The 22,855-nt window shown below is 40.5% G+C and overlaps 3 protein-coding genes across 3 annotated transcripts in view; 1 reads left to right on the top strand and 2 right to left on the bottom strand.

The window, feature by feature from the left end:
• Nucleotides 1–1,544: 1,544 nt before the first annotated feature.
• LOC146370550 (glycerol-3-phosphate dehydrogenase, mitochondrial-like) lies at nt 1,545–3,665 on the bottom strand. The gene is made up of 3 exons (XM_084908418.1): nt 3,386–3,665; nt 2,255–2,398; nt 1,545–1,591 (listed from the first exon to the last, which is right to left on the bottom strand). The coding sequence occupies exons 1-3, from the start codon at nt 3,663–3,665 to the stop codon at nt 1,545–1,547; spliced, it is 471 nt and encodes a 156-aa protein (XP_084764544.1).
• A 1,049-nt stretch (nt 3,666–4,714) lies between these two features.
• Nucleotides 4,715–22,855, bottom strand: part of LOC146370548 (uncharacterized) — an 88,790-nt gene continuing 70,649 nt past the window's right edge. Inside the window, exons 3-4 of the mRNA XM_084954526.1 lie at nt 8,562–8,686; nt 4,715–4,981 (exon numbers count right to left, since the gene is read on the bottom strand). Coding sequence (XP_084810652.1) covers nt 4,715–4,981; nt 8,562–8,686 — 392 coding nt within the window. The remainder of the gene's footprint in view (nt 4,982–8,561; nt 8,687–22,855) is intronic.
• LOC146370549 (nuclear receptor subfamily 4 group A member 2) lies at nt 17,147–22,103 on the top strand. Its single transcript, XM_084908627.1, has 8 exons — nt 17,147–17,323; nt 17,803–17,907; nt 18,092–18,963; nt 19,418–19,547; nt 19,735–19,898; nt 20,274–20,476; nt 20,644–20,822; nt 20,950–22,103. Exons 3-8 carry the CDS (start codon nt 18,094–18,096, stop codon nt 21,204–21,206), a joined length of 1,803 nt encoding a protein of 600 aa, XP_084764753.1. The 5' UTR covers nt 17,147–17,323; nt 17,803–17,907; nt 18,092–18,093; the 3' UTR covers nt 21,207–22,103.

Genomic DNA, 22,855 nt, shown 5'->3' with positions numbered 1-22,855 from the left:
GATTTGATGAGACAAATCGAGTAAAATGCAGCTTTTTCTATGACACCCAGAACAGAACAATAAATTGGTAGAGCTGAAAATTGTTCTATCATACTTGAGTAAATATACTAAGTTACTTCCTAATAGCTTCTCTAAAATATGCCAATATACGCATCTTTATCTCATTAGCATACCAAAGCGTACAACCTCCTCTATACAGCTCTTCTCTTCACAGCAGATAAGTTGAATTTATCTGAGTTTTTTCTTTAGCATATAGAAGGCAGAGCTAATATTGAGGAATGCAAAAAAAGAAAAAACCCTCATGGACTAATCTTGTGCTGAGTACAGCCATGATAATGATGATGGATTAGAAATACAGCAGTGTATTGGGATTACAGTGCTATTAACTGGCCAGGGAAGGAGGATGAGGAGGCTGACCAGTATCAAACTAATCAATCAAATAATCGGGACAAGCCCTTGTCTACTAGAAACAATTAGACCACTTCTCCAAAATCAATAACCCTGCATTCTGTTTAGATACCCACTGGTCACTCATTCAATAAAACCTTCGTGGGTTTTGATAAGCCTGCCAGTCGGCAAGGGCCATTTGAGGCTCTGAGTGGGAACAAAATACATCAAACAGGCTCCAGGAAGGCCTCATAAAAATTGCAAATCGAAGACAATATAATTTAATGTGGCAAAGGTTATTTTTCCACTTGTTCATTATCAAATGTCTCATGTGAAAGCACTGCTATGAAGGGGAAAAATCTATTTGGTCTTGAGTGTTTGGGGAAAACAGGAGGGACATGTATTATATCTAAAGGAAAACAAAATAACGATGGAATCAAAAGGGTTCATAAAGTTGCTCTGAGAAATAGCCTTGGTATTGGAGGTGTCTCCAGCTTCCAGCACAGCTCCCATACATAATTAAAACAGGAATTTGTATCTGTCTGTACTCTGTGGCCTCCTGATGAATTAATATATGGTGGAAGTCCTACACAGCCATCAGATTAGCTCATTTATTTCTGTCAGCTGCTTGCTCTATCAGCTATTTGTAAATCAGAGAGGGTGGTTGGGTGGATGCTGGGGATGGGGGTGGGGATCGTTGGACGTGTATTTATTATCATAAATGGGTGTTATGAATTAGGTCTGATTCAAACGTCCCGGCTATAGTGCCGCAAGTGTAAGTGCGCAGTGATGACTTTCTTTTCTTTTCTTTTTTTTTACCTGGGAGAAATGTTATGTTGGTTGTTGCATTAATTATACCTTACATCACAGCTGTCCCTTACATGTATTGGGCTGCAGTTCAGTAAAACTTTGATATTTGTTGAAGATATTAAAAAAGAAAAAAAAAAACAAAAATAGGCATCAGGTGAAGAATGGTAAGTTTTTATGGAAAAAAAATCACCTTCCATTTCCTGGCTGTGGTTGCCGAGTTAGTTGAGGATGTAATTCAGACACTAATATCCTCTCCAGAGATGACTTGCTATGCGATGGTGTGTTTGGGCATCCGCTCCCCAGGTCAGATAGAAGATGATGCGACGGCGTCTTGGAGTTTTATGCTGTCAAGTCTGGAGGTGCATGAGTGTTGTGTGCATGAGAGGGCGAGTGGCTAGGGAGGGGAACAAACAAGGAGACTGCATTAACCTTTGGTCTGCTGGAGAGGGGAGGGCACAAGCGGGCCGGGCTGGTTGAAGGGACACCCCATAATCAGGCTCCTGTCAGTGCTGTTTCCAGGAGATTAATTCAGCTGGTTTCAATTCCAGTCGCTGCTCCCGTAGCCTCAACGCAGGGTACACATATTGCCCTGTTTAAAACACATGCACATGGCACTGACTCAATTTAACACAGGAATAGCTGAGGGGGAAGGCTGTGTCACAGGAGTAGCCTTCATTCCTTACCAACACAAATAACATGCATCAACAAGAAAGCAGAAATCTCAGTCTGACCCAAAAGAGAAAGGAATCCAATCAAAAATTGAGATGCAATCTCAGCAAGAATAGATGATGTTTGAAGAGAAATGTAAGTCTTCTCTTGCAGTTAACACAGTGATTACATGAAGCTGTGACACTCCCGAGCTGAAGTTCCCATTTGGACTAAACACCTGCTCTGAGCTAGACATACAGGCAGAGCTGCCAGACAGAGCCTGGCTGTTGTGGCCAGAGGCTGAGGAGTTTCTACTGCAGCTAACTAATGAACTGATGAGACGGCAGTGCTGAGGAGCAGGTGATACAGGAGGATAGTGACAGAGACGTAGGGGTCCACCGTTAGTTACCTGTAATAGCCGGGATGACGATGTGCACCCCGGCACTGGGCTGACAGATGTCGGGGTTCTTCTGATCATCCATTTTCCACAGCGCGTCCGTAAAAGGTCCCGTGGCATTGATAACACATTTGGCTCTGACATCAAATTCCTGCCCTATGAAAGAAAACAGCATCAATCACCAGGGGCTATTCATCTGTGGCTGGTGACAAGCCGGATTATTAATTTATCAGCGAACGCCCCCCTCTCTCCGTAATAGAGTGGCTCGAGTGTGTCCATGGGAGACTTCCCAGGATTGTAATTAATAGGAAACAGACATACCTAATTTCCCTCTTGCCTCTTTGTGTCACAGAGTAGCTCAGTGGCAGTGACTGAGGGTCTTTTGAAATTGTGGAAGGGAAATGTTTGTTAATGTGATGCTTGATGTTGACGAGCTACAGTATATAATGGGATGCATATCAAAAGATACCATGAGGATAGCAAATGATCTGTTTTGGCAACAAGATGAATGACAAACTACCTTTAAAAATTTGATGCGTGATGCTGCCACTGCTAAGAGAAGCGAAGAAAAGACCAGGAATGACTGCGTTCATAAGCCAGAAATTCATATCTCTGTGAGTGAGAAAAAAAAGAAGAAAAAATAAAAGACAGAAAAAAGAACTGATGACAAAACTGTTTTTATTATCCTTTCAGTCTGAGCCCTCCCTATGTGAGGCCCTCCTCTCACATTATTAAAGTGAGACATCTCCTCCAAGAGCACACTTCCATCTTTTAAAACATCAGGGGGTGGTCATGTGTTGAGATCCTCAAATCTTGGTTATTCATGAAATGTTTCAGAATACCATCTTTTACCCTTAACTGCTTTATTCTTCCAAAGCCAGCCCTATGCATGACATTTAAAAGGTAAGTAAGGCCATTTGGAGTACGCTAATTCTGTCTTATGTTCCTCCCTACAAGATCTGAAGCAGTCCTCTACACCATAAAACGCTTATAAAATATTAAAAGCCCCTGCATTAGATGTGCAATGACTATGTGCAAACTAGCACTGAGTAAGAGGCGCTGGGAGGAACCCTGTTGTGAGGGCTAGAGAGAGTGGGAATAGAGTGAGGCAGGAAGGAAGGAAGCGGCTTTTGTTGGATTTACCTGTGATCACATCCCTGCAGTGCGCTCCGCAGACCCTCTCCTTCCCCGTCTGAGGGTCTGCCCTCTCCAGTAGGTGCACCACTTCAGTGTAATTGGCTATGGCAGCCCCATACCTGGCAGCAGTGAGGGCGATGGCGAGGTTCATTCGAGCATCGTTGTGTTGTCCTGCAGCGGGGGGACAGGACCAGAGCGGGGGGATGTGAGTCACCCCAAGCCTGTGACTGGTGGTATGGAAGTGTGTCGGAACCGATATGTCACATCTGTCCCTGTCACTTTGCATCAGTGCGATGGCTGCTCTGGCCACACAAGGAGCACACTTAAAGCCACAGTGGCCCTTTGGCCTGAGTGTGGGGCCCCGGCAGCCCCTCCCCTCTCCTCTCCTACGCTGGGAAGGGTAACCGCTCCTCGGGAAAAGGAAGGGAATGCAAGGAACAGACGCACTGATGCCTTGAATATACAAAGAGTGCTGAGGAGCTAAAAAAATGGTTGTTTGAGAGTGTGCCTCTTGTGTAGTACATAATAGTTATTCCTGTCTTTTGAACATTTCATTAAGATTACTTTAATAGTTTTGTGTGCACAACTTCAGCAGGCTTCATTTTAAAAGAGAGCAGTGATCAGTGAAAACGGTCACGTCTCCTCCTAATAATCACATTTTTCAATATGTCAATATGACGGTAAACAAATCTTGACAGCGGCTGATCTTCCTTTCTAGAAGAAGATCCGTTGGCAGAATCCTTTTAATGAAGAGAGAAATCAAGTATCAAGATTTATGGATTAATCCCTCTTCAGCTCTAAAATACCAGAGATCTATATTCAGAGTCACAAGGTCACAAGTTTTGTAATTTAAATGAAAGGGTCTAAAAGGTGACAAATGAACAAAGCCCAGTTTCATTAGGAAGTGATTCTTATGTACATCTTTGAAGATTTATTGCTGGACAATCCCTTGGTTCAAAAGTAAAGAGAGAATAGAGATGATTAATCACTTTTAATGTTGGTGTCTCGGGTGACTTTCTTTCTATTTGTTATTGCCAAGGAAGTTCAAGTCCTCATTGTTGGCCAGGGAAAATGTTGCTACTTTGCAGGAATGAGCAGGGTCCTTTGTGCCCTGATTTATTTTACGTTTGAGCGACTTGAGGCTAGCTAGCTGGTGGGCTCTGCTTAATGCTACAGCATGCTGGAAGCCATTCCCTCACTACGGAAAATAAATAAATAAAATGAAGGGAAAAAGTAAAAAAAAGAAAAAAGAAAAAAAAGACCCAACAACAACAGATTTAAAGGCCACATTTTAGAATGAATTACATACAAGAGTATGCACCCTGCCATGATGTATTAGGAAGACCATAGAATCCACTTCTTCATCTCTGTAGGGTGAATGTGACCATTATAGTATGTGGTTAGCAAACTTATGCCACCGGTGGTGTATGAGCACACGCATGCACACGCATGCACACGCATGCACACACACAAGCGGCTAAGACTTGAGAGAGGTTTGGCACCGGTAGGCAGCGTCTGATCCTCGATGATTGCTGAGCCTTGTAGTGACCTTTGAACCCGTGATTCACAGCTCTCTGTTGTGGGGCCTGTCACAGATTGGCACTGGGTAAAGAAACAGGAGAATTAATACTACACTAAATGTCAGGAATTCAAGGATTAGTAAGATCACGGAACCAGGATTTATGAATGAGCGGCATAGCATGGGTATGATAACCCGGCACAGTGAAGATGATAACAATAATGATGATGATAATTATTATCATCAGCAATTAAAAGCCCAAATGGCCGAATGACAGAGGAGAGCTAAATGAGCATCAAAGCTCCCTGGAGGACAGGAGCCCACCCCCGCCCTCTTTCTTGTTCCCTCCCTCCCATCGTGCCCCTACTTCCGCTCGGCTCACACCACCAGTCGTTCCAGCCTCCTGGAGGTACAAAACTCAGTGGAGTGAGAGGAACTCTGCGGCTGGACAAAATGCTGCAAAATGACAGGGACAATAATGACAATGAATTTCATGTCTTCCAGTCATAGAGCCAGAGATGCTTGGCTGGGCTGACTTGTCCAATTAAATTGTTACAGGTACAGCAGGAGATAGAGTTATTATCCCAGATTCTTTTGTCAATTACTCCTTTAGCAGAAAGAAGAAGGGCAGAGTTGAGCAGACAACAAGAGAAAAATATTTCCGTAATATGGGGGAAAAAAAGTTTCAACACACACCAGAAATGTGAAAATTATTAGGCACGGTAATATAATATTTTAAATACTCGTGCTGCTGTTGACTAGTCGGATTTTTATGAAAAAAGCAAAGGTGAAGTGCCGCTTTTAAATATTTGAAAAACTCTTGCTGCTGAATGGTTAGAGTGTACGATCCCTTGTCCATGTGATTTATGTGTATGAAGTTAAAAAAAAAATCATTTCGTACTAAATTATATTTTTGCCAATACAACATTTTCTTAGGGTAAGGAATGTCTATTTGTTGAAACTATCTGGCAATGATGGCTTGAAAAATCCCGGGGAGATGAACCCAAGCAGTCAAAACCCAATCCCCATTGAAGAAGGTCAGGACAGAAAATGTCACTGCCATAATGTACCCAGTTGTTTATGGGAAAAGAGGTGGAAAAGACAGCTCGAGGAAAAATTAAATACATGTAAATGGTGTAATGTTTGTGATCAAAGAAAAAGAGTGTCTATGATAAACACTATGGCTAAATTTTAAATCTTATTAACATAACAATTATTATAAACAGTTATTAAGTAAATACTCTGATGCGTTTCAGATTCTCTGCCTTCTAGAGGTAAAAGAAGAAAAACACACTGGTATAAAACTGAACAAATATAAATAGCTCATGTAAAATACCCCCCTCTCCTACTTACTTCTGCTAAATGAATAAGGTTGACAGATCACTGCTCAGATAGTGGCCATATTCCCTCAGAAGTATGTTGCCTTTTTGCAGTACATGGGAATCCACATATCCTCAAATGCTAAATGAAGTCTGACAGATAGCCTAGAGAAACAAAGTTGGGAGTTTGAAGCTACAAGGGAGACCTTGAGTGAATGGGACATGCTATGTACACCCTGGCTAACAATCAACATATGCTTTGTTTTTCTGATGCCAACACCAGGCACATATAGCCCGGAGATAGATGGATCCTGGGACTGGTAGGAACGCGATGGCTACTGGCTAATTTCTGCTTTTTTTTTGGTTTGTTTTTTTAAATGTTGTTTCTAATTTGTTTACGCTCACATAGACAGCAATTACACAGCTGTGTAAAACACAATATATTTAACTATATTACACACAAAATAATAAAAACATCTGCTGTACAGCTACACTACTTAAAATGAATGTTAATGCACAACATACAATTTAGCACCATGTATATATATGTAAAATAAAATAATTTTTTTTTACTGCTAATACAGAAAATCAGTTGTTATCAAAGTTGAATTCTTAAATGTGTTTTCTACAAACTTGTTTTTCTCATAAGACAAGAAAAAAATAACTTTTTAAAGCACACAAAACAGGACAGACTTCGGGTTCTACAATTTGCAGTCAGATTGCTGCTATCAGCATCTCCAGCTGTGATAAGTGCTATAATTTTTAACATTACAAGTGAAAGTGATGCATACACTTTAACAGTGCATAGTAATGTGCACAGCACACTATATACTGCTCAAAGAAAGATTTCATGATTAGAGGCTTTGAGCAATAAACAGTGGCTCCCACAGCTTGTCTGTCTTGAGTCTGGTGGATTAAGAGAATCAGCACCTTGCAGCATTAGTGGGGGAAAAAAGCATTTCCATGGCTGATATGTGCCGAGGATGACTTGTTACTACATAGTCACATTCTTTTATCCCCTCTGTCTGCATTTTCCTCTAGGACAGCACTAAAAAAGACTTAATTTTATCATAGTCTTGAACTCTTTGACTGATGTTAGTTGGGCTAGGTATGGCTTTGTGCAAACGAGGGAGGGGTTCGGCGTTGGTGACAGGCAGCATGATGAGTTAAGAAGGTGCCACGGCCCGGCAATGAAAGAGAAATCAGAAAATCTCCTATCCCCCTCTCAGTAATGAACCACACCTGTACACTGCTTTAAATACCAGAGAGAAGCTTTAAATGTCAGGTGCAATTAAAGCTTATGATTCAAGGCTGCACCAATCAAATCAAGGCCTCTGAGTTCAACCAAGTCTGAGAGAGAGCAAAGGCGAGATGGAGCAGAGATGCCATGGTCTACTCTTCCTTTACCTTACACTTCAATGAGCCTTCAAACCCAAAGGTGACTATAAAGTTTGCTTCCAATCGGCCGAACTTCTACATCTTTTCGACTCCACGGCTTTATTGAGGGAAAGGTTTACCGTCTTTGTTTTGATCAGTCTTGATCATGTTTGCTTGAAAATTAATTAATTGAATAGTTTCATCAAATTTTAATCATAACCTTAATTTAATGTAATTTATTTGGAAGAAGTAGATGAAACAATCAGTGACATCAGTGATTTATGACAGTTCACTGTTATCAGAAAAGTTATTCCTTTAACAAAATAATATCACCTTTTTTTGGTGCACAGTCTTTTTGGAAAAACTGGATAAGACATATGTTTTAAGGGTAAATATACAAGCTGAAGGTTCAAGCTACCGGCTCCCAAATACCGTTGCTTTAATTTGCCCTGTGTAGCACAGGCTACATTTTACTGTTGAGCTGCTGACTAGGCAGCTGTGTTTCCTCCAATCACACTAATTGGTCTCTTCTGCTGCTCACCTCCAGCATCCTCATATGTTCATACAGATAACAAAATAAGGCTCCTAAAGAAAACACAGGCTTAGAATAATGAGATATCGCAAAGAATGAAACGTAACAGAAAATTGTGACATTTTACTTTGAACCTGGGTGACTCGTCTTAAACAACTTATAGCAAAAGAGGGTACATAAGCCTTGTTTCACCTATTACTGAGAGATAATTTCCCGAATTAATTTACAGTGTGATAGCAACAGAGGTCTGCTAAGTTGTAAGAATCCTTTAAAACAACTTCAGAAAATTCCAGGCAGGCAGTCATTCAAGGCAAACATGTCACTGCTTCCCGTGAATGAAAAATGAACATAGGGGGGTAAATAAAGCAATATGACCAGAGGGACCAGGAATTCTGCGGATAAGTGTCAGCTGCGGAGAAAAAATGAAGCATTTACCTGTTTGTAATCCAATTTCATGATGGCTTTCTGTAGATATCGGACTCCTCCGTGAATGAGCTTGGTGCTCCGGCTGCTAGTGCCTGATGAGAAATCGTCTCCCTGCACAGGGGCAGTTTTGAGATCTGACAATGGGAGCCAAGGAAACACATCAACATTTGGATACTTACTGTCCCAAATCTTTAGAATGGATCAAGATGCTATTCGCATATGCACAACTTTCCACTGTAATATTCATGACGAGAACAATATTGTGGGGCCATACATATTCCATTGGTTAAAAACAACAATCATTTCTACCACTATGACAGCATGAAGCACAAAGAGCAACCGCATATTCTGAGACCACATTTAAAAAGAACAAAACTTTTTAAAAAAAAAAAGAAACCTAGAGAACATATGCATGTTTTTAAACACCGAAGGAAGTCATATGACTTTCATAGCATTTTTAACAGTGAAATCGCTCTTTGCTTTGCCCATTAGAAGCTTCTTTGCTGTCCCAGATGGTCGATAAATCCCAGTTTTGAAAAGAAGAAAGGAAGAATAACTGAGGATTAGAAGAAAGGGTTTGAAACCCCCCTCTTCACTGCCAATAGACAACCAGGGCAAATAAAGGGGCAAAACATATTTAAGAAGCCTCTCACCAGCAGCATAGATAATTGATTTGGTATGTAATGGTAACCACATGAGGATGCACGCCCTTACTAGAAGAGAACAAAAGAGTTTTCATTTCTTTTTTTGGTGACTGGACTAAAGCCCGTAGACATGTAAAGGGGAGAAATCTTTCCAGTTCAAACGTACTGCAGCTCTACACTTTCTAGCAGACATGTGAAGCATCTTACAGAGGAAGCCCCAGAGAGGCAGCTTGGAAAGCAGCTCCACCACAATGGCAAGGAGGTTATGCAACATCAGGATGGAGAATACCCATTTGCAGTTGCAAACAGAGGCTGAACAAGACTCTGCCATGAAAAATCCTTTCGGAAAGCTCCTCACAGAAAATATTGTGCTGGTACTGTAAGAAAAAACTGGGATTTATTTGTTTTTATTACTTTTGCCTGTAAAACCTTGATACAGATCCCTGTACACGAGGGACAATTGGATTTTTTTCTTTTTTTTACTAAAGAAGTTGGACCAGAAAATATTGGGAACCAGGATAAGGTGGGATTTTCCTGTTTTTTTCTCAGTGTCAATAAATCCCAGATTTAAAAACAAACACACCTGTGCTGTTTACGTCTCAATACTGTCTCTTAAAATTTACTTACAGGGGCAGGATGGTGTGCATGGGTTTGATTTAAAATTATCCCCAGTGTCCAAATGTACATGTCACCCAAATGAACTGTTTGACCTGTTGATGTGTTTTTAATACGGCTATGAGCCTTTCCAGGCTTTGCATAAACATATAGCACACCCGTTTCAAGGCAGACTTGTGATAGAGATTATTATTATTATTATTAGGGGTAATCCTGCTTTTATGCATTTTTTAGGCTGGTTTATTGTAACACTAGAATTGCAGTCAGATCAATGATTGTAAAGATATTTAAAGGATTTTTAAAGCTTTTTCTTACAATAAGAAAAAATGTAAAACTATATAGCAGCACTTTTTACGGCATACAGAAACTTTTGCAAATACATTCAGAATTTTAAAAAAGCGTAAATCAATCTGACTATGAGGTTGTAATGAGCAGTTAGGACCCCTTAAACAATCACTTGTTGGATTTTATCTCATCCCTCTGATTCCCCTGAGTCCTCTCGATGGGGTTCTTCTTCTATCTGTTCAGTCCCCCTTTTACCTGTTCAGCCACCTTCACATGCAACACTCAGGCCTATAGCATCCATGCAAAAGAAATCCAGCCATCCATTTCATTGTCATATGACTCCAGGGGACAGTACACATTAATAAATGTGTTTCATTATTATGCATATGTCTTTATATTCCTTGTGATGGATTTAGGAAAAAGAAGCCATGTATTTTCTGTGACAAAGCTGTCAGACACCATCAAACAATAAAAAACAATACATCACATGCTTATTTATATTCCACTCCCAATAACATTTCAAAATAGTGTCTTTCGAGATTAATCACAGAATCTGCATGTGGCGAGCAGACGGACAACACTGAGACATGTTAACAAGCAAACTTGACTAATTGCAAGACTGATGATGATGATGATGATGATAGAGCTGGATTATCTAAAATAAGCAAAGCCGAAGAAGACAAATGGCATTCGCTCTCAAGTTCACTGCAACTGTGAGACACGTCCACATTATGGAGGCACCATCAACCATTTGTTAGAAATAATATGCAGCAGGTAATAGTGAACAGAATGGAAACTAACTTTTACTTAGTCACCTGTTGTTAATGAACACGTTTAAGGTCTGTGCAACACCGAGTGAAATTAAGTTACAAGTACCGTCTTTAAATCCACGCTGAAATTTTATTCAACAAACGCAATCTGAAGCATCCTTTTTATACTAATAAGACTTTGTTAACAACACTACTCATTGCTTTGCAACACTGAATCTCACGTTTTTTTTCTCTATTCTGTCAGTGCAGTAGGGCCATAAAATGAAAACAAGCCTCCTCCTTGCACTGACAGCGGTTCCCATTACTGCTACCTCCTCCTGTAATGCCCAGATACAGCTCAGTTGGTGAGCAACAGAAAAAAAAAGAAGAAAAATCAGCAACGAGCTTTGCGGTGTACAGTGGCCTAAGCAATCCATTGCTTAAACAAACTGCATACTGCAGGCGTTGTGTGGTAGGTAAATTGCACACGGAATTTATGGATTGGAACTTTTCTTAGGTTGCACAAACTCCAAGGTCTTAATAAAAGAAATGTGCAATGGTAGAAAGTAATTAAGTACATTTTAAACAATTGTTGTATTTAAAAAGAAATGTGAGGGACTTGTAGTCTGCCTGCTTTAACAGGAGAAATTATATTTTTATTCCACTATGCGGACTTTACAGTCATAGTTTCTTATTACCTGTACATAAAACACTCCATAAACTTGTAAAATATAATACATAGTTAGTGTTAGCTCTTCAATATACTGGAAATCTCTCCTGAGGTCTGTCTCACCTTTTGCCCTATGACAGTTAGTATAGGCTCCAGAGCCCCTGAACTGGACAGGTAGATGGGTGGATAGTTAGTTCCCAAATATTTGACATTAAAAAAAAACAGCATCTGAATGTCTTTGCAGGTTTTCCATCATCCAGGTTATAATAATTTATGTGCTCAAAAAGAAACCAACTGGACTTAGTTATGAAGTCAGAGTCTTCCTCTGTTCTCAAATGAGTCCCAGGTATTTAACCCACAGTGGGGTTGTCTTCTTGGTGAAAAATAGATGTCTCAATTATCTGTATATAGAAACTTAGCTTGCTACTTTTTTGTTACTCATAAAGTGCTTGTTCAATACATAACTGTGTTCACTTTGAAAAACAAACAAAATATAATTTAAAAGAAAAACTATAGCTGATAGTTAATAATGACACACTAAAGTGGTCACAAGCTGACACAGTGCAGCGGTGAGTGGTTTGATGATACGATGCCCACATTTTCAGTGTTTCCCACATGTTGTGCATGTATCTGAGATGTTGTGCTGAGACTCAGGCAATTTAAAGAGGTAGAGTGCGCGGTTATGAGATTTAAATGCTAAATGCTTCGTGCACACTGAACTAAAAAATCTTCAAGCTCAACACCGCATTTCTTTTGTTCCTCAGGAATACATCCACCAAATGTGCTGAACAGTCATGGAGAAATGCAGAGAGACTCATATACAGAGATACATTCGCTTAGTAGTAAGACTAAAAATATACATTGTACTTGTTAACTGATAATGGTACTTTTACTTTTTCTTCCACAGCGATCTGAATACTTCTTTATCACTCGATACATGACTAATGCAGCCTTTCCTGTTTGTGGAGAAACAGGTCTGCCTCCTCACAACACAGTTTGGACGGTTCATGGCAAACTGAACCCATGAGAGGAAAAATCCTCTCCTCCAGCTACTTAGAGGGGAAAGCCTTCCAGCTTATGCAAAGCTTTATCCAATTCCCTCATTATCCATTCTAGGACACTTTGGTGGGGCCGAAATGGAATCGCAGCAAATTCCAGTACACAAAGAAATCTGCCGCACTGTCTGGCCTATTGGAGGAGCGTGCCTGTGAAAACTGTAAAATCTAATCAAACCTCCAATGGATTGGATGGAATAAAAAATTGTTTGAAGCAGAGCGCATATGCTTATTAGTGATCTACAAAAATAAATGATCTGGGTTTGTTACTTTTAAGGCAAGAGTAATCAATGCTTTATATCAGTGATCTTTTAAAAGTCCAATAGCCAGTGGCACTGACATGGTATATAGGAGTCTTTAAGGTCCACATTCATAACTATTAGAAAGAAATTCACTTTACAATATTTAGCGTCCTCTCAACCTTTCATAATTCAGATATATTATTAATCAAAGAAACTGACAAAGAAACTAATGGTTTGTCTGATTTTCACTGGGGCACAATCCAGCCAGCAATTGATTGTGAAACCAGGGACACCTGCAGCTTCGGAATACATTTTCACTTTCAGGAGGATTGAAAAAAAGAAAAAAAAAACCCCAGCACCACGAGGAAATATTGCCCCACCACATGAATATGCAGGGAATTGATACCAGCAGTGTCATTACTAATGTTGCTGCCAATTACAGAGCATGTCATGACACTGTGATTCATGAATATTCATCGTTGACTGATATAGACAGCAGCAGTATGCAGAGGCTTCTATTCCCATTTTACTGTCTCATTGTGAATGGTGAACAGGTACCTCCATCATGCCATGGAGCAGCCTTCCAGCTGCAAGACAAGCTGTTCCATAAGGCATTGCTAGTTAACAGTGTGTTATATAAAGGTGTATAAAAGTGATGAAGTGCACCCTGGCTCTAAAGAGCAGGCATTAAAGCATATTAAGTAGACATTTAAGCTTGTAAAGTGGGAATCTAGAAATGGAAAGAAGACACTGAGCAAAGGGATGCCTTCAGGGTCTGGCTGTTCAATTCTCAGAAAGTTTGATACCTGCCAGTGCTTTGAGATGAAATGAGGTTTGTAGAAGCGACCGGGAGATTTTGCAAACTATCTAGGCTGCAGTTTAAGGAGAACGGCGCAACTTCTTTTCTAATTTAAATCCAATTTCACAAAAAAAGACAATGCAATTTAGAGATGGAGCGACGATTAGGTCTTTAAAAAGTGGAAGCCTCTTTCTCAGTTCCCACTTATTCTTAATTTGAGTAGCTTATGTGCTCAATATAATAATGAGAAAGTGGTGTTTCATGGAGTTTTCACAGTTTTCTGCAACTTCACATGCTGCATAGTGTTAGAGGGAAACGCTGTTGTTATTCTATAGGTTATTTCATAATCAAACATATGTCATGCATATCTAATATGATTGCTAAGAAGCAAAAGAAATTAATCTTGTTAAACGGTAAATGTGGGATGACTTATGCCAAAGCAATAACCATCTACAACAAAAGTGTCATTTGCATGTTACAAACAGCTCAGGAAGTGTTGATTCTTAAGCAAAAATAGCACAAAAAAGGTAAAAAATGTTCAGTCCAATTAAGTTATTCCATGCCCAAGAAAGCATTGAACAAAACTGCTGATAATGATGATAATTGTGCCTATTGTCCCTATATTTTATTTTGCTGCTTAAATTAGAACACATAATCATATTCGAGAGCTGACCTTGTTTTGCATGAAAAATCTTCACCTGTTAAATCTTTTATTATAGCTGACCTGTAAATGTTGTGCAGTAAAACAGTACAGTGTTTTCCACTGCAGCTGGCAGTAAGAAATAAGTAGGCATGTAAGTCTAAATTTTACTACAGTACTTTAGTAAATGCACTTTTCTTCCTTCCGCTTCACATAAATGCATCACTTGTTAAACACTTGTAGAAGAGTAGCCTGTACTTTTCATTGTGCTAAAATGCCATGTACTTCTTTTGCAGGTATCTGAACACATATTTCACCGCTGAAAATGACCACTTTTTTTATCCTCTTTATTAACCAATCACAGCAGCAAAGCTGTAATGTATTATACTGAAATGCAAATGTTGTTAATAAAGCTCTTAAAATGTGTCAAATGGAGCTGCACAATATCTGAGAAGACTGCACCACATGGTCAGTTTGGTCCATACCTGAAATCCATCTACTATATGTGAACGTTACATCTCCAGAGAAGGGGAAAGGGAATAGACTATATCAAGTCGCCCAAAAAAATAGTGAAGAATACTTGCTGGAGGTAAAGACGTTAATTTGAACCGACTTGTCAAAAAGAATTACAACAAAAAAATCGACTCTGAAGTTTCTTTGCGCTGGGCCTGTTGCTAATAACAACCACACTCATGATGGAGACCAGCGAATCAAGTGGGGCTCACTGTTCGCATCCCTCCTCGCACTCAGGGTCGAATCCCCGGGGAGCTGGCAGACCCTGGTCTGACTGTAACTGAGACTCATATGGTATCCTTTGACCTTGAGATGACGAGAGTGTCTCTTCTACTAATAAAACGCATTTCCCACAGAGTTTTCGATTGCACCCGGGGAGAAATTAATAATGGGGGCTCCCACGGTGATAAAAAGAGAGAGAGAGAGAGACAGTCAAAGCTACACATTCTGGCATTTCTACAAACCTAAACATATAATCTTCCGTATGATTACAACTAACCCGTCAGATTCACATCAGACTGCCAATTAACTGTGCACATAAATAGGAAATTAATTACTCTTCGGTAAAACGGCCAATTAAACGCTAACCAAGCTTAATTTTAAATGGAAAATTGTTACCAGTCAATAAAAACCAAGCGGCGTCCTGTCATCAGCGTTTTAAGTCAAAATAGTTTTTGTGTTTTTTTTTTTGGAGGTTGGTCACATATTCCACTTTATGTAAATATATTTACATGGCTGTAGGATAACTGTTGTTTAATGAGCCGAAATCATGATGACACAAGACTGGGTCAGTACAATGTGAAAAGCGCCATAATCTATGCAAGTCGAACAATATTTTACTTCCGGATATCCATAGTTCAGTGTGGGGAAACTGTAATTTACAAATCCCATCTTATAGTCCACCTGAAAACGACTGGGCGTGACCACACAGTCTTAATGGGGTTAGGTTAATTAAAAGGTTAATTGTAAGAAACAGCAGCTTTGTGATGTATGGCTGGCGAACAATAGTGTCCTCTAGAGGTGAGTGTAACCATGATATACAGTTTTCTTTCCCCCACCCCTCTTCTTGCGCACTCTTATTGTGTGTGCTGTGAGTACGGGGCAGTACATAAAACAGCTTCAAGACTGATGGTTGTTCTGTGGTTCATGTAATAAAGCAGCAGTCCAACAGCAATAACATATGATGTTGCATGCGGCGAGATGCTGGCTGTGGCGTGTGGAGCCACATCTCTGCGAATGCACTTTCTGCTCGTTCTCTTGGGCCTGGTTCCCAAGCCTGCGTACATCTAGAAAAATTTAGGCCAACTCGACTGGCTACAAGGTGTTGGTGTAAGATTAGGCGAAGATCAGTTATTCCATCGCTGCAGAACAATAAGGCCAGCAGATTATTTTGGCGACCGCGTCAACTTGAGCGTTTTCTGCGTCACTCTTATTCTGCGCGCTGCTATCACGTTTCCCTGTTTTGGGTCCCCCATGACAACTGGCTACAGGCCCGCTAATTATCCCCCCTTCCTCCTACAGAAGCTCTCTCTCTCTCGCACACACACACACGCGCGCTACCAGCGCTATGAATAGGCAGCCCACCTCGCAGACCCCACCCCATCTGAGGTCTAAATTTGGAACACAATTGAAATAGCCTACAGAAATCCTGTCAGAAGATAACAAAGAATAATATTGACCCCTGCTTCATTAGGGCTATTTCATACAACTACAGTGAGTCTAGCATTGTGACGTTGTGACATAACTGTGCCTTATATATGTGTCCCGGTGTACACTCATCTTAATTTCACATTCAAATACCGACAACCAGGCCATGCATAAACTCAGTGCTAGTAAGGAGACGTGTTTCTACTTAGGAGTGTGTGTACGTTTGTTTTAATGCCACAAAAATACACCGCACACTTGGCTACATATTGGCCTGCTGCAACCTTGGAGTGTACCTTCATTTTTTTTGGAGTAGTGCATGGTAGTAAATGAACTTTCCCCGATTGTAAATACTATTCCCACATGCCAGAACAGTGAGGAAAACAACAGTGACAGCACCAGTCCATCGGAAACGTGCATCATTTACTTTAGAGATTTGTGGCAAATACATCGAAATCATATCACATAGACTCATGTCAGCTTAAAACAAGCATGACGTAAGCCCTGTGCAAACACCAAGGTGTCTGAACTGAGTTTAGGTGGGTTTATCCTCCACTACATCTCTGCTAATGTCCATGTGGGAAGCAACACAGAACACATACCACAAGACAAACATACTCACCAGAAAAATTGGGGCTTGAGAAAGCTCCCGAGGAGATTGGTCCGCGTCGGTGTCGACGCCGATGACGTTGCGCACTGAAACACGTGGGCCAGGGTATCTAGAGCTCACATAAACAAAGCCACATTGGCCAGACTGAATAGTCGAAGCTCGTGTCGCTGTTGGTGCGCGGACTCACTTCCCTGCTTGGCATTGCTTGTACCTACGCTCGTGATTTGGAGCTTTTACTAAAATTGATGAATACCACCTACATGCTTATCGCATGGACAGAAAGTCACGATCCTGATGTGAAAGAGGTAAGATTCATTCATTCTTTTCTTGCAACATAATCTCCGAATTCGCTCGTCCTGTCCGGCTTCTCCGAGGCATTGAAATCTTTTTTTTTTTAATCTAAGTCTTTTTTCTATCCTTAAATTGAAATTGCACGCAATTAAGTTTGACTGAGACTATTAGATGTGACTGTCATTTAATGCCACATTTCAGCTTTCTGCTTTTTAGACAAGTTTTTACTAGTGTCAAGTGCGCAAAGTTGGTCTGTTCACGTCGAACCAGCATCTTAACAAAAGAAAAGAAATACTTGTGGTTTGGTTTCTATAGCATGTTGTTCATATTCATTAGAACACTGAATAAAATGTTGTAACATGCTCTGCACGTTTGGAAACGGGGTATGGTTTGCGCGCAAATAGACTTATGCTTAACCAATGTGTGATCTCTCCTTTTAGAGAGATTGTTTTAATGTATAATCTAGTAACTCCAAAGCTTTGTGTTTTATTAGGGGAAGAACCAGAACAGAGTCGCATTCTTCTATCCCGACACCCACACAACAGCTCCTGACATTACCCATTTCAAGTGTCACCGGAAAACTGTCAGAAGACTTGAGGTAGGATGTGAAACATTTATGTGTTAAAGTTTTATTTTTACCTGAAATCCCACACTTGTTTAAATTAGTGTAGTTTTTGCTGTGGACATTTCATATAATTTTACATTGATATATAAAACTTTCCCTCTCAGTTTAAACATTTATGTGAAAAATTCTAATTTGTTTGCACCCGTCTGGTTTTCAGCCATGCCCTGCGTTCAGGCTCAGTATGGATCATCACCTCAAGGAGCCAGTCCAGCTTCCCAGAGCTACAGCTACCACACCGCAGGAGAATACAGCTGCGACTTCTTAACACCCGAATTTGTTAAGTTTAGCATGGACTTGACCAACACTGAGATCACAGCTACTACTTCTCTACCAAGTTTCAGTACATTCATGGACAACTATAACACCAGTTACGACGTTAAACCGCCCTGTCTCTATCAGATGCCCCACTCCGGAGAGCAGTCCTCTATCAAAGTGGAGGACATTCAGATGCACAGTTACCATCAGCAGAGCCACCTGCCACCCCAGTCTGAGGAAATGATGGCTCACTCTGGGCCTATGTATTTCAAACCCTCCTCGCCTCACGCCCCAAGTACGCCAAACTTCCAGGTTCAGCCTAATCACATGTGGGAGGACCCTGGCTCCCTCCACAGTTTCCACCAGAACTATGTTGCGGCCACGTCTCATATGATAGACCAGCGCAAGAATCCGGTGTCAAGGCTTTCGCTCTTCTCCTTCAAACAGTCCCCGCCCGGTACTCCTGTTTCCAGCTGTCAGATGCGGTTCGACGGGCCGCTGCACGTATCCATGAACCACGACAACCCGGGCGCACACCGCGGCCCGGACGGCCAGAGTTTTGCGGTGCCCAGCGCTATACGGAAACAGTCTGGCCTGGCCTTTCCTCACTCGCTGCAGCTCAGCCACGGGCACCAGCTGATGGACAGCCAAGTGCCATCGCCCCCGTCCCGAGGATCTCCGTCAAACGAAGGTCTGTGTGCGGTATGTGGGGACAACGCAGCCTGCCAACATTATGGAGTGAGAACCTGCGAGGGTTGCAAAGGATTTTTCAAGGTGGGCTGAAATGACAGCAACAATGAATGCGTGTTACTGTTTTTTTACGTCAGCGAGACATTCTGTGATTATTATTCACAGCGCAGTGTGTTAAATGCTGCTCAGTTACTTAAAAACCAAATAAATCAAAGGCAACACAACAACACTAAACCCGACTTTAATACAAGTGTGAGTGCGCACACAAAAAAGAACCACATGGCAGTCATACTTGTCCACACAGACGTGACATCGAATGAAAAGAAAAAATAATCAACACCACCAATGCGTATTTGCTGAGCTTCTCTTATTATTATTGGTTCATACAGCACAATTCAAAACATTAAATATGAATTATATTATATTGTTTTCATCCTTGCATTTTCCCCTTCAAGTTGTGCGTCAGAATTGTGTAACCTTGGAAATGGGCCCGAAAGTTGACTGTGTGTGTTTTTTTTCTCTCTCTCTCTCTTTTCAGCGCACCGTACAGAAAAATGCAAAATACGTGTGTTTAGCAAATAAAAACTGTCCTGTTGACAAACGCCGAAGAAACCGTTGCCAGTTCTGCCGTTTCCAGAAGTGCCTTGTCGTCGGAATGGTGAGAGAAGGTACGTTTGGGCTATGCATTCAATTATTTCTGTCCCGGTGGTTAATATTTTTCATCTGACACACTGGGAAACGTGCGTAATGCAGTACTGGGTTGTGAATTTATCCACTAATAGGTATTTACGCACACGAGCTGGAGTTTGTATATTGATGATTTATCTAAATCACATATCTTTATATATTTTGCAGTTGTCCGAACGGATAATCTAAAAGGTCGAAGAGGACGCCTACCATCCAAACCCAAAAGTCCCCAAGAGCCTTCCCCTCCCTCGCCGCCGGTCAGCCTCATAAGCGCACTTGTTAGGGCCCATGTGGACTCCAATCCCTCCATGTCCGCTTTGGACTACTCCAGAGTAAGTGACTCTAATAATCCCAGAAATAAAAAGTCACACACTCACAGAACATTTGAAAAAAAAAGAGTTAAATATTATTCAGAGAAAGCAGATAAAACGAGACTGGCGACCCCTTTAATTTAGTTCTGCTTTAGGACTAAATGTATTACCCTGAAAGTTTTCTGTAATACGTCGCTGAATTCCAAACTTTGCCAGCCTTTTAATGTGACATATTTTAAGTGAGCTGCACTGAGATGCAGAACTTAATAAAAAGGAGACATGAATTCAACGGTTAAAAAAAAATCTTTCTCTCCTTCTTGGAAATGGGCATTTGCAATTTCACGGATTATATATTTTAAAGGACCTCATTAAGGCGCTGTTTAAATTAAATTCCAGTTCCAGGCTAACCCTGACTACCAAATGACTGGAGACAACACTCAGCATATCCAGCAGTTCTATGATCTCCTGACGGGCTCCATGGAGATCATCCGAGGCTGGGCGGAGAAGATCCCTGGCTTTTCTGATCTACCGAAGCAAGATCAAGATCTCCTCTTTGAATCCGCCTTCCTTGAACTTTTTGTCCTACGGCTGGCATACAGGTGAGACTGAGTAATTACTAAATAAAACAATTTAGGCTTTAGATAATCATCAGTCCCTCCTTCAAGCTTCATTGCTTTTGGCTTTATTAGCCGCCCAATAATTAGAAGGCTCTTGAATCCACATTTATTACCAAGCATAATTAATGACATTTTGTTAATAACTGCAGGTCCAACCCAGTGGAAGGAAAGCTTATTTTTTGTAATGGAGTGGTTTTACACAGACTACAGTGCGTCCGTGGATTTGGAGAGTGGGTAGACGCCATCGTGGAGTTTTCTTCCAACTTGCAGAGTATGAATATAGACATCTCAGCTTTTTCCTGCATCGCAGCACTGGCCATGGTAACAGGTGAGTAAAGGCGACGGTGCATTTATGAACACTGGATGGTTCACAACGCTTATGAAAAATGAGAGGGTTAACGTATCATAGATTATTTATCCGTGCCTGTTTTTTCTTTGTTAATTGTATTTTTCAGAGCGACACGGACTTAAGGAACCCAAGAGAGTCGAGGATCTCCAAAACAAGATCGTCAACTGCCTCAAAGATCAAGTGACATTCAATGGCGGCGGCTTGAATCGTCCCAACTACTTGTCAAAACTCTTAGGAAAGCTCCCAGAACTGCGCACACTCTGTACCCAAGGTCTGCAGCGTATCTTTTACCTAAAGCTAGAGGACCTAGTCCCTCCGCCAGCAATAATTGATAAACTTTTCCTCGACACCCTACCTTTCTGAGTCTGACTCAATGGCGAACCTCAAAGAACTTCCAAAAGACTATTTGTGTCAGACTTGACCGATTTTTAAAGTTGTTATTTCTGAATATTTGCAAGCTCCATATGCTAACAGAACAACCACATTATGAATATGAATTCGTGAAAAAGTAACACGAGGGGAAAAAAAGACAAAGTCTAATGGCTGTGCGGGCCTTGATTTTTCCCCCTTTTCTCTCTTTTGTTTGTGCCAAACAACTGAATTATCACTGGTTAATGCTCTCCGGTGGACAAACTGTCATCAAATTTAACTTGGTCTTGCAATCATTTACTGTTTGTTTAACCTCGGCTCTACTGATTCAGCATACTCAGATGTAATATATTCCATTTATATAGAAATATATAAATCCACGCACACACACTGTATATTATGATAGATTATGTGATGCCTCCAATGCATCGGTTTATAACATGTGTAAAAAGTTTGTTATAATGAAAATATTTAATTTTCTTTTCTCTTTTGACTCGTGCCTATGTGTTTCTGACAGGATCCCAAAAGCATCCAGAAAAGACAACGCATGATTTAGTTTCTTTTTTTTCCTCCCTCCCCTTTTCCTTTTTCTTTTATAGGCACTTGCTGAGGTGATGTCTATATATAATATATACCGGACACTATGTAGTCTGCTAGATTTGATACTGATTCGTAGTTATGGCACTCCTTTTATGTATGACGCATATGTGGAAAAATATTTCATCTGTATAGAAAATGAGGGACCCATGGTGTTTGTAAAACTGTCAGACATTCCTTGTTTGTATGTGCTGTAAGTATTGTTGCTGTTGAATATAAACGTTTCTATATATTTATTATTTCTATTGCCAAGAGCTACACTAAGCATGGTGCAATTTAAACGATTTCAAACCATCCAAGTTTCATGCTGAGCACGTTGTCTATGTTTTATGTCTTATAAGCGTCTAGCTAGTTATAATTTAACACGTTTTGGAACTGAAAAATCCCATCTTATATGAAGAGGTCCATGAGTGTGTGATATAGGCCTACATCTTTGGCATCATGGTGTACTTACAACTTCTGTAACGCATTTGGTGCCGAATTCAAAAAACTTTAGAGAGAAAGAAATATTTAATGTTTACAAATAAAACTTTTAAATCGATCCTTTGCTAAACACTTTCTCTGAAATTTATTCTTCAAATTCAGACTTTTCCAATCCCCAAGAGAGAGCGAGGCACACGAGAAATGATGCATTTTCTCACAACTTCTTCACTAAATTCTCAGTTTTGTGGAAGCTGTTGCGATCAGCGCTCAGGCTCGATTGCGCAAAAAACCCAAACGTTTTTTATAAGGACACCACAATAATAATAAGAATTTCTGTTATCATCCTGTTTTAAATAAACGTGACAGGATGCGATGAGATATTTAGTTCAAGCTAAGGGAGTAAGTCGTTGCATTAAAAGGTGAAATATTCGTAAAGGCGGGCCCATTTTAATTGGATTTAGATTTTTAAATTTGACAAAAATATGAATCTTTACAGAGGCGCATATTAACGACTTCACAATTTTAAGCTTTCATTTTCCGACTCTATTGAGCTCATATTTCATTTATCCAAATTCAATTTAACCCACTTACATTTTAGGAGTTCTAAAGTGTCGCCATGCGTG

Source organism: Perissodus microlepis, chromosome 16 (assembly GCF_051167445.1).
Source record: "Perissodus microlepis isolate ML-2025 ecotype Zambia chromosome 16, ASM5116744v1, whole genome shotgun sequence".
In the NCBI taxonomy this organism is placed as follows: Eukaryota; Metazoa; Chordata; class Actinopteri; order Cichliformes; family Cichlidae; genus Perissodus; species Perissodus microlepis.
This window is presented reverse-complemented; position numbering and strand designations above follow the sequence as displayed.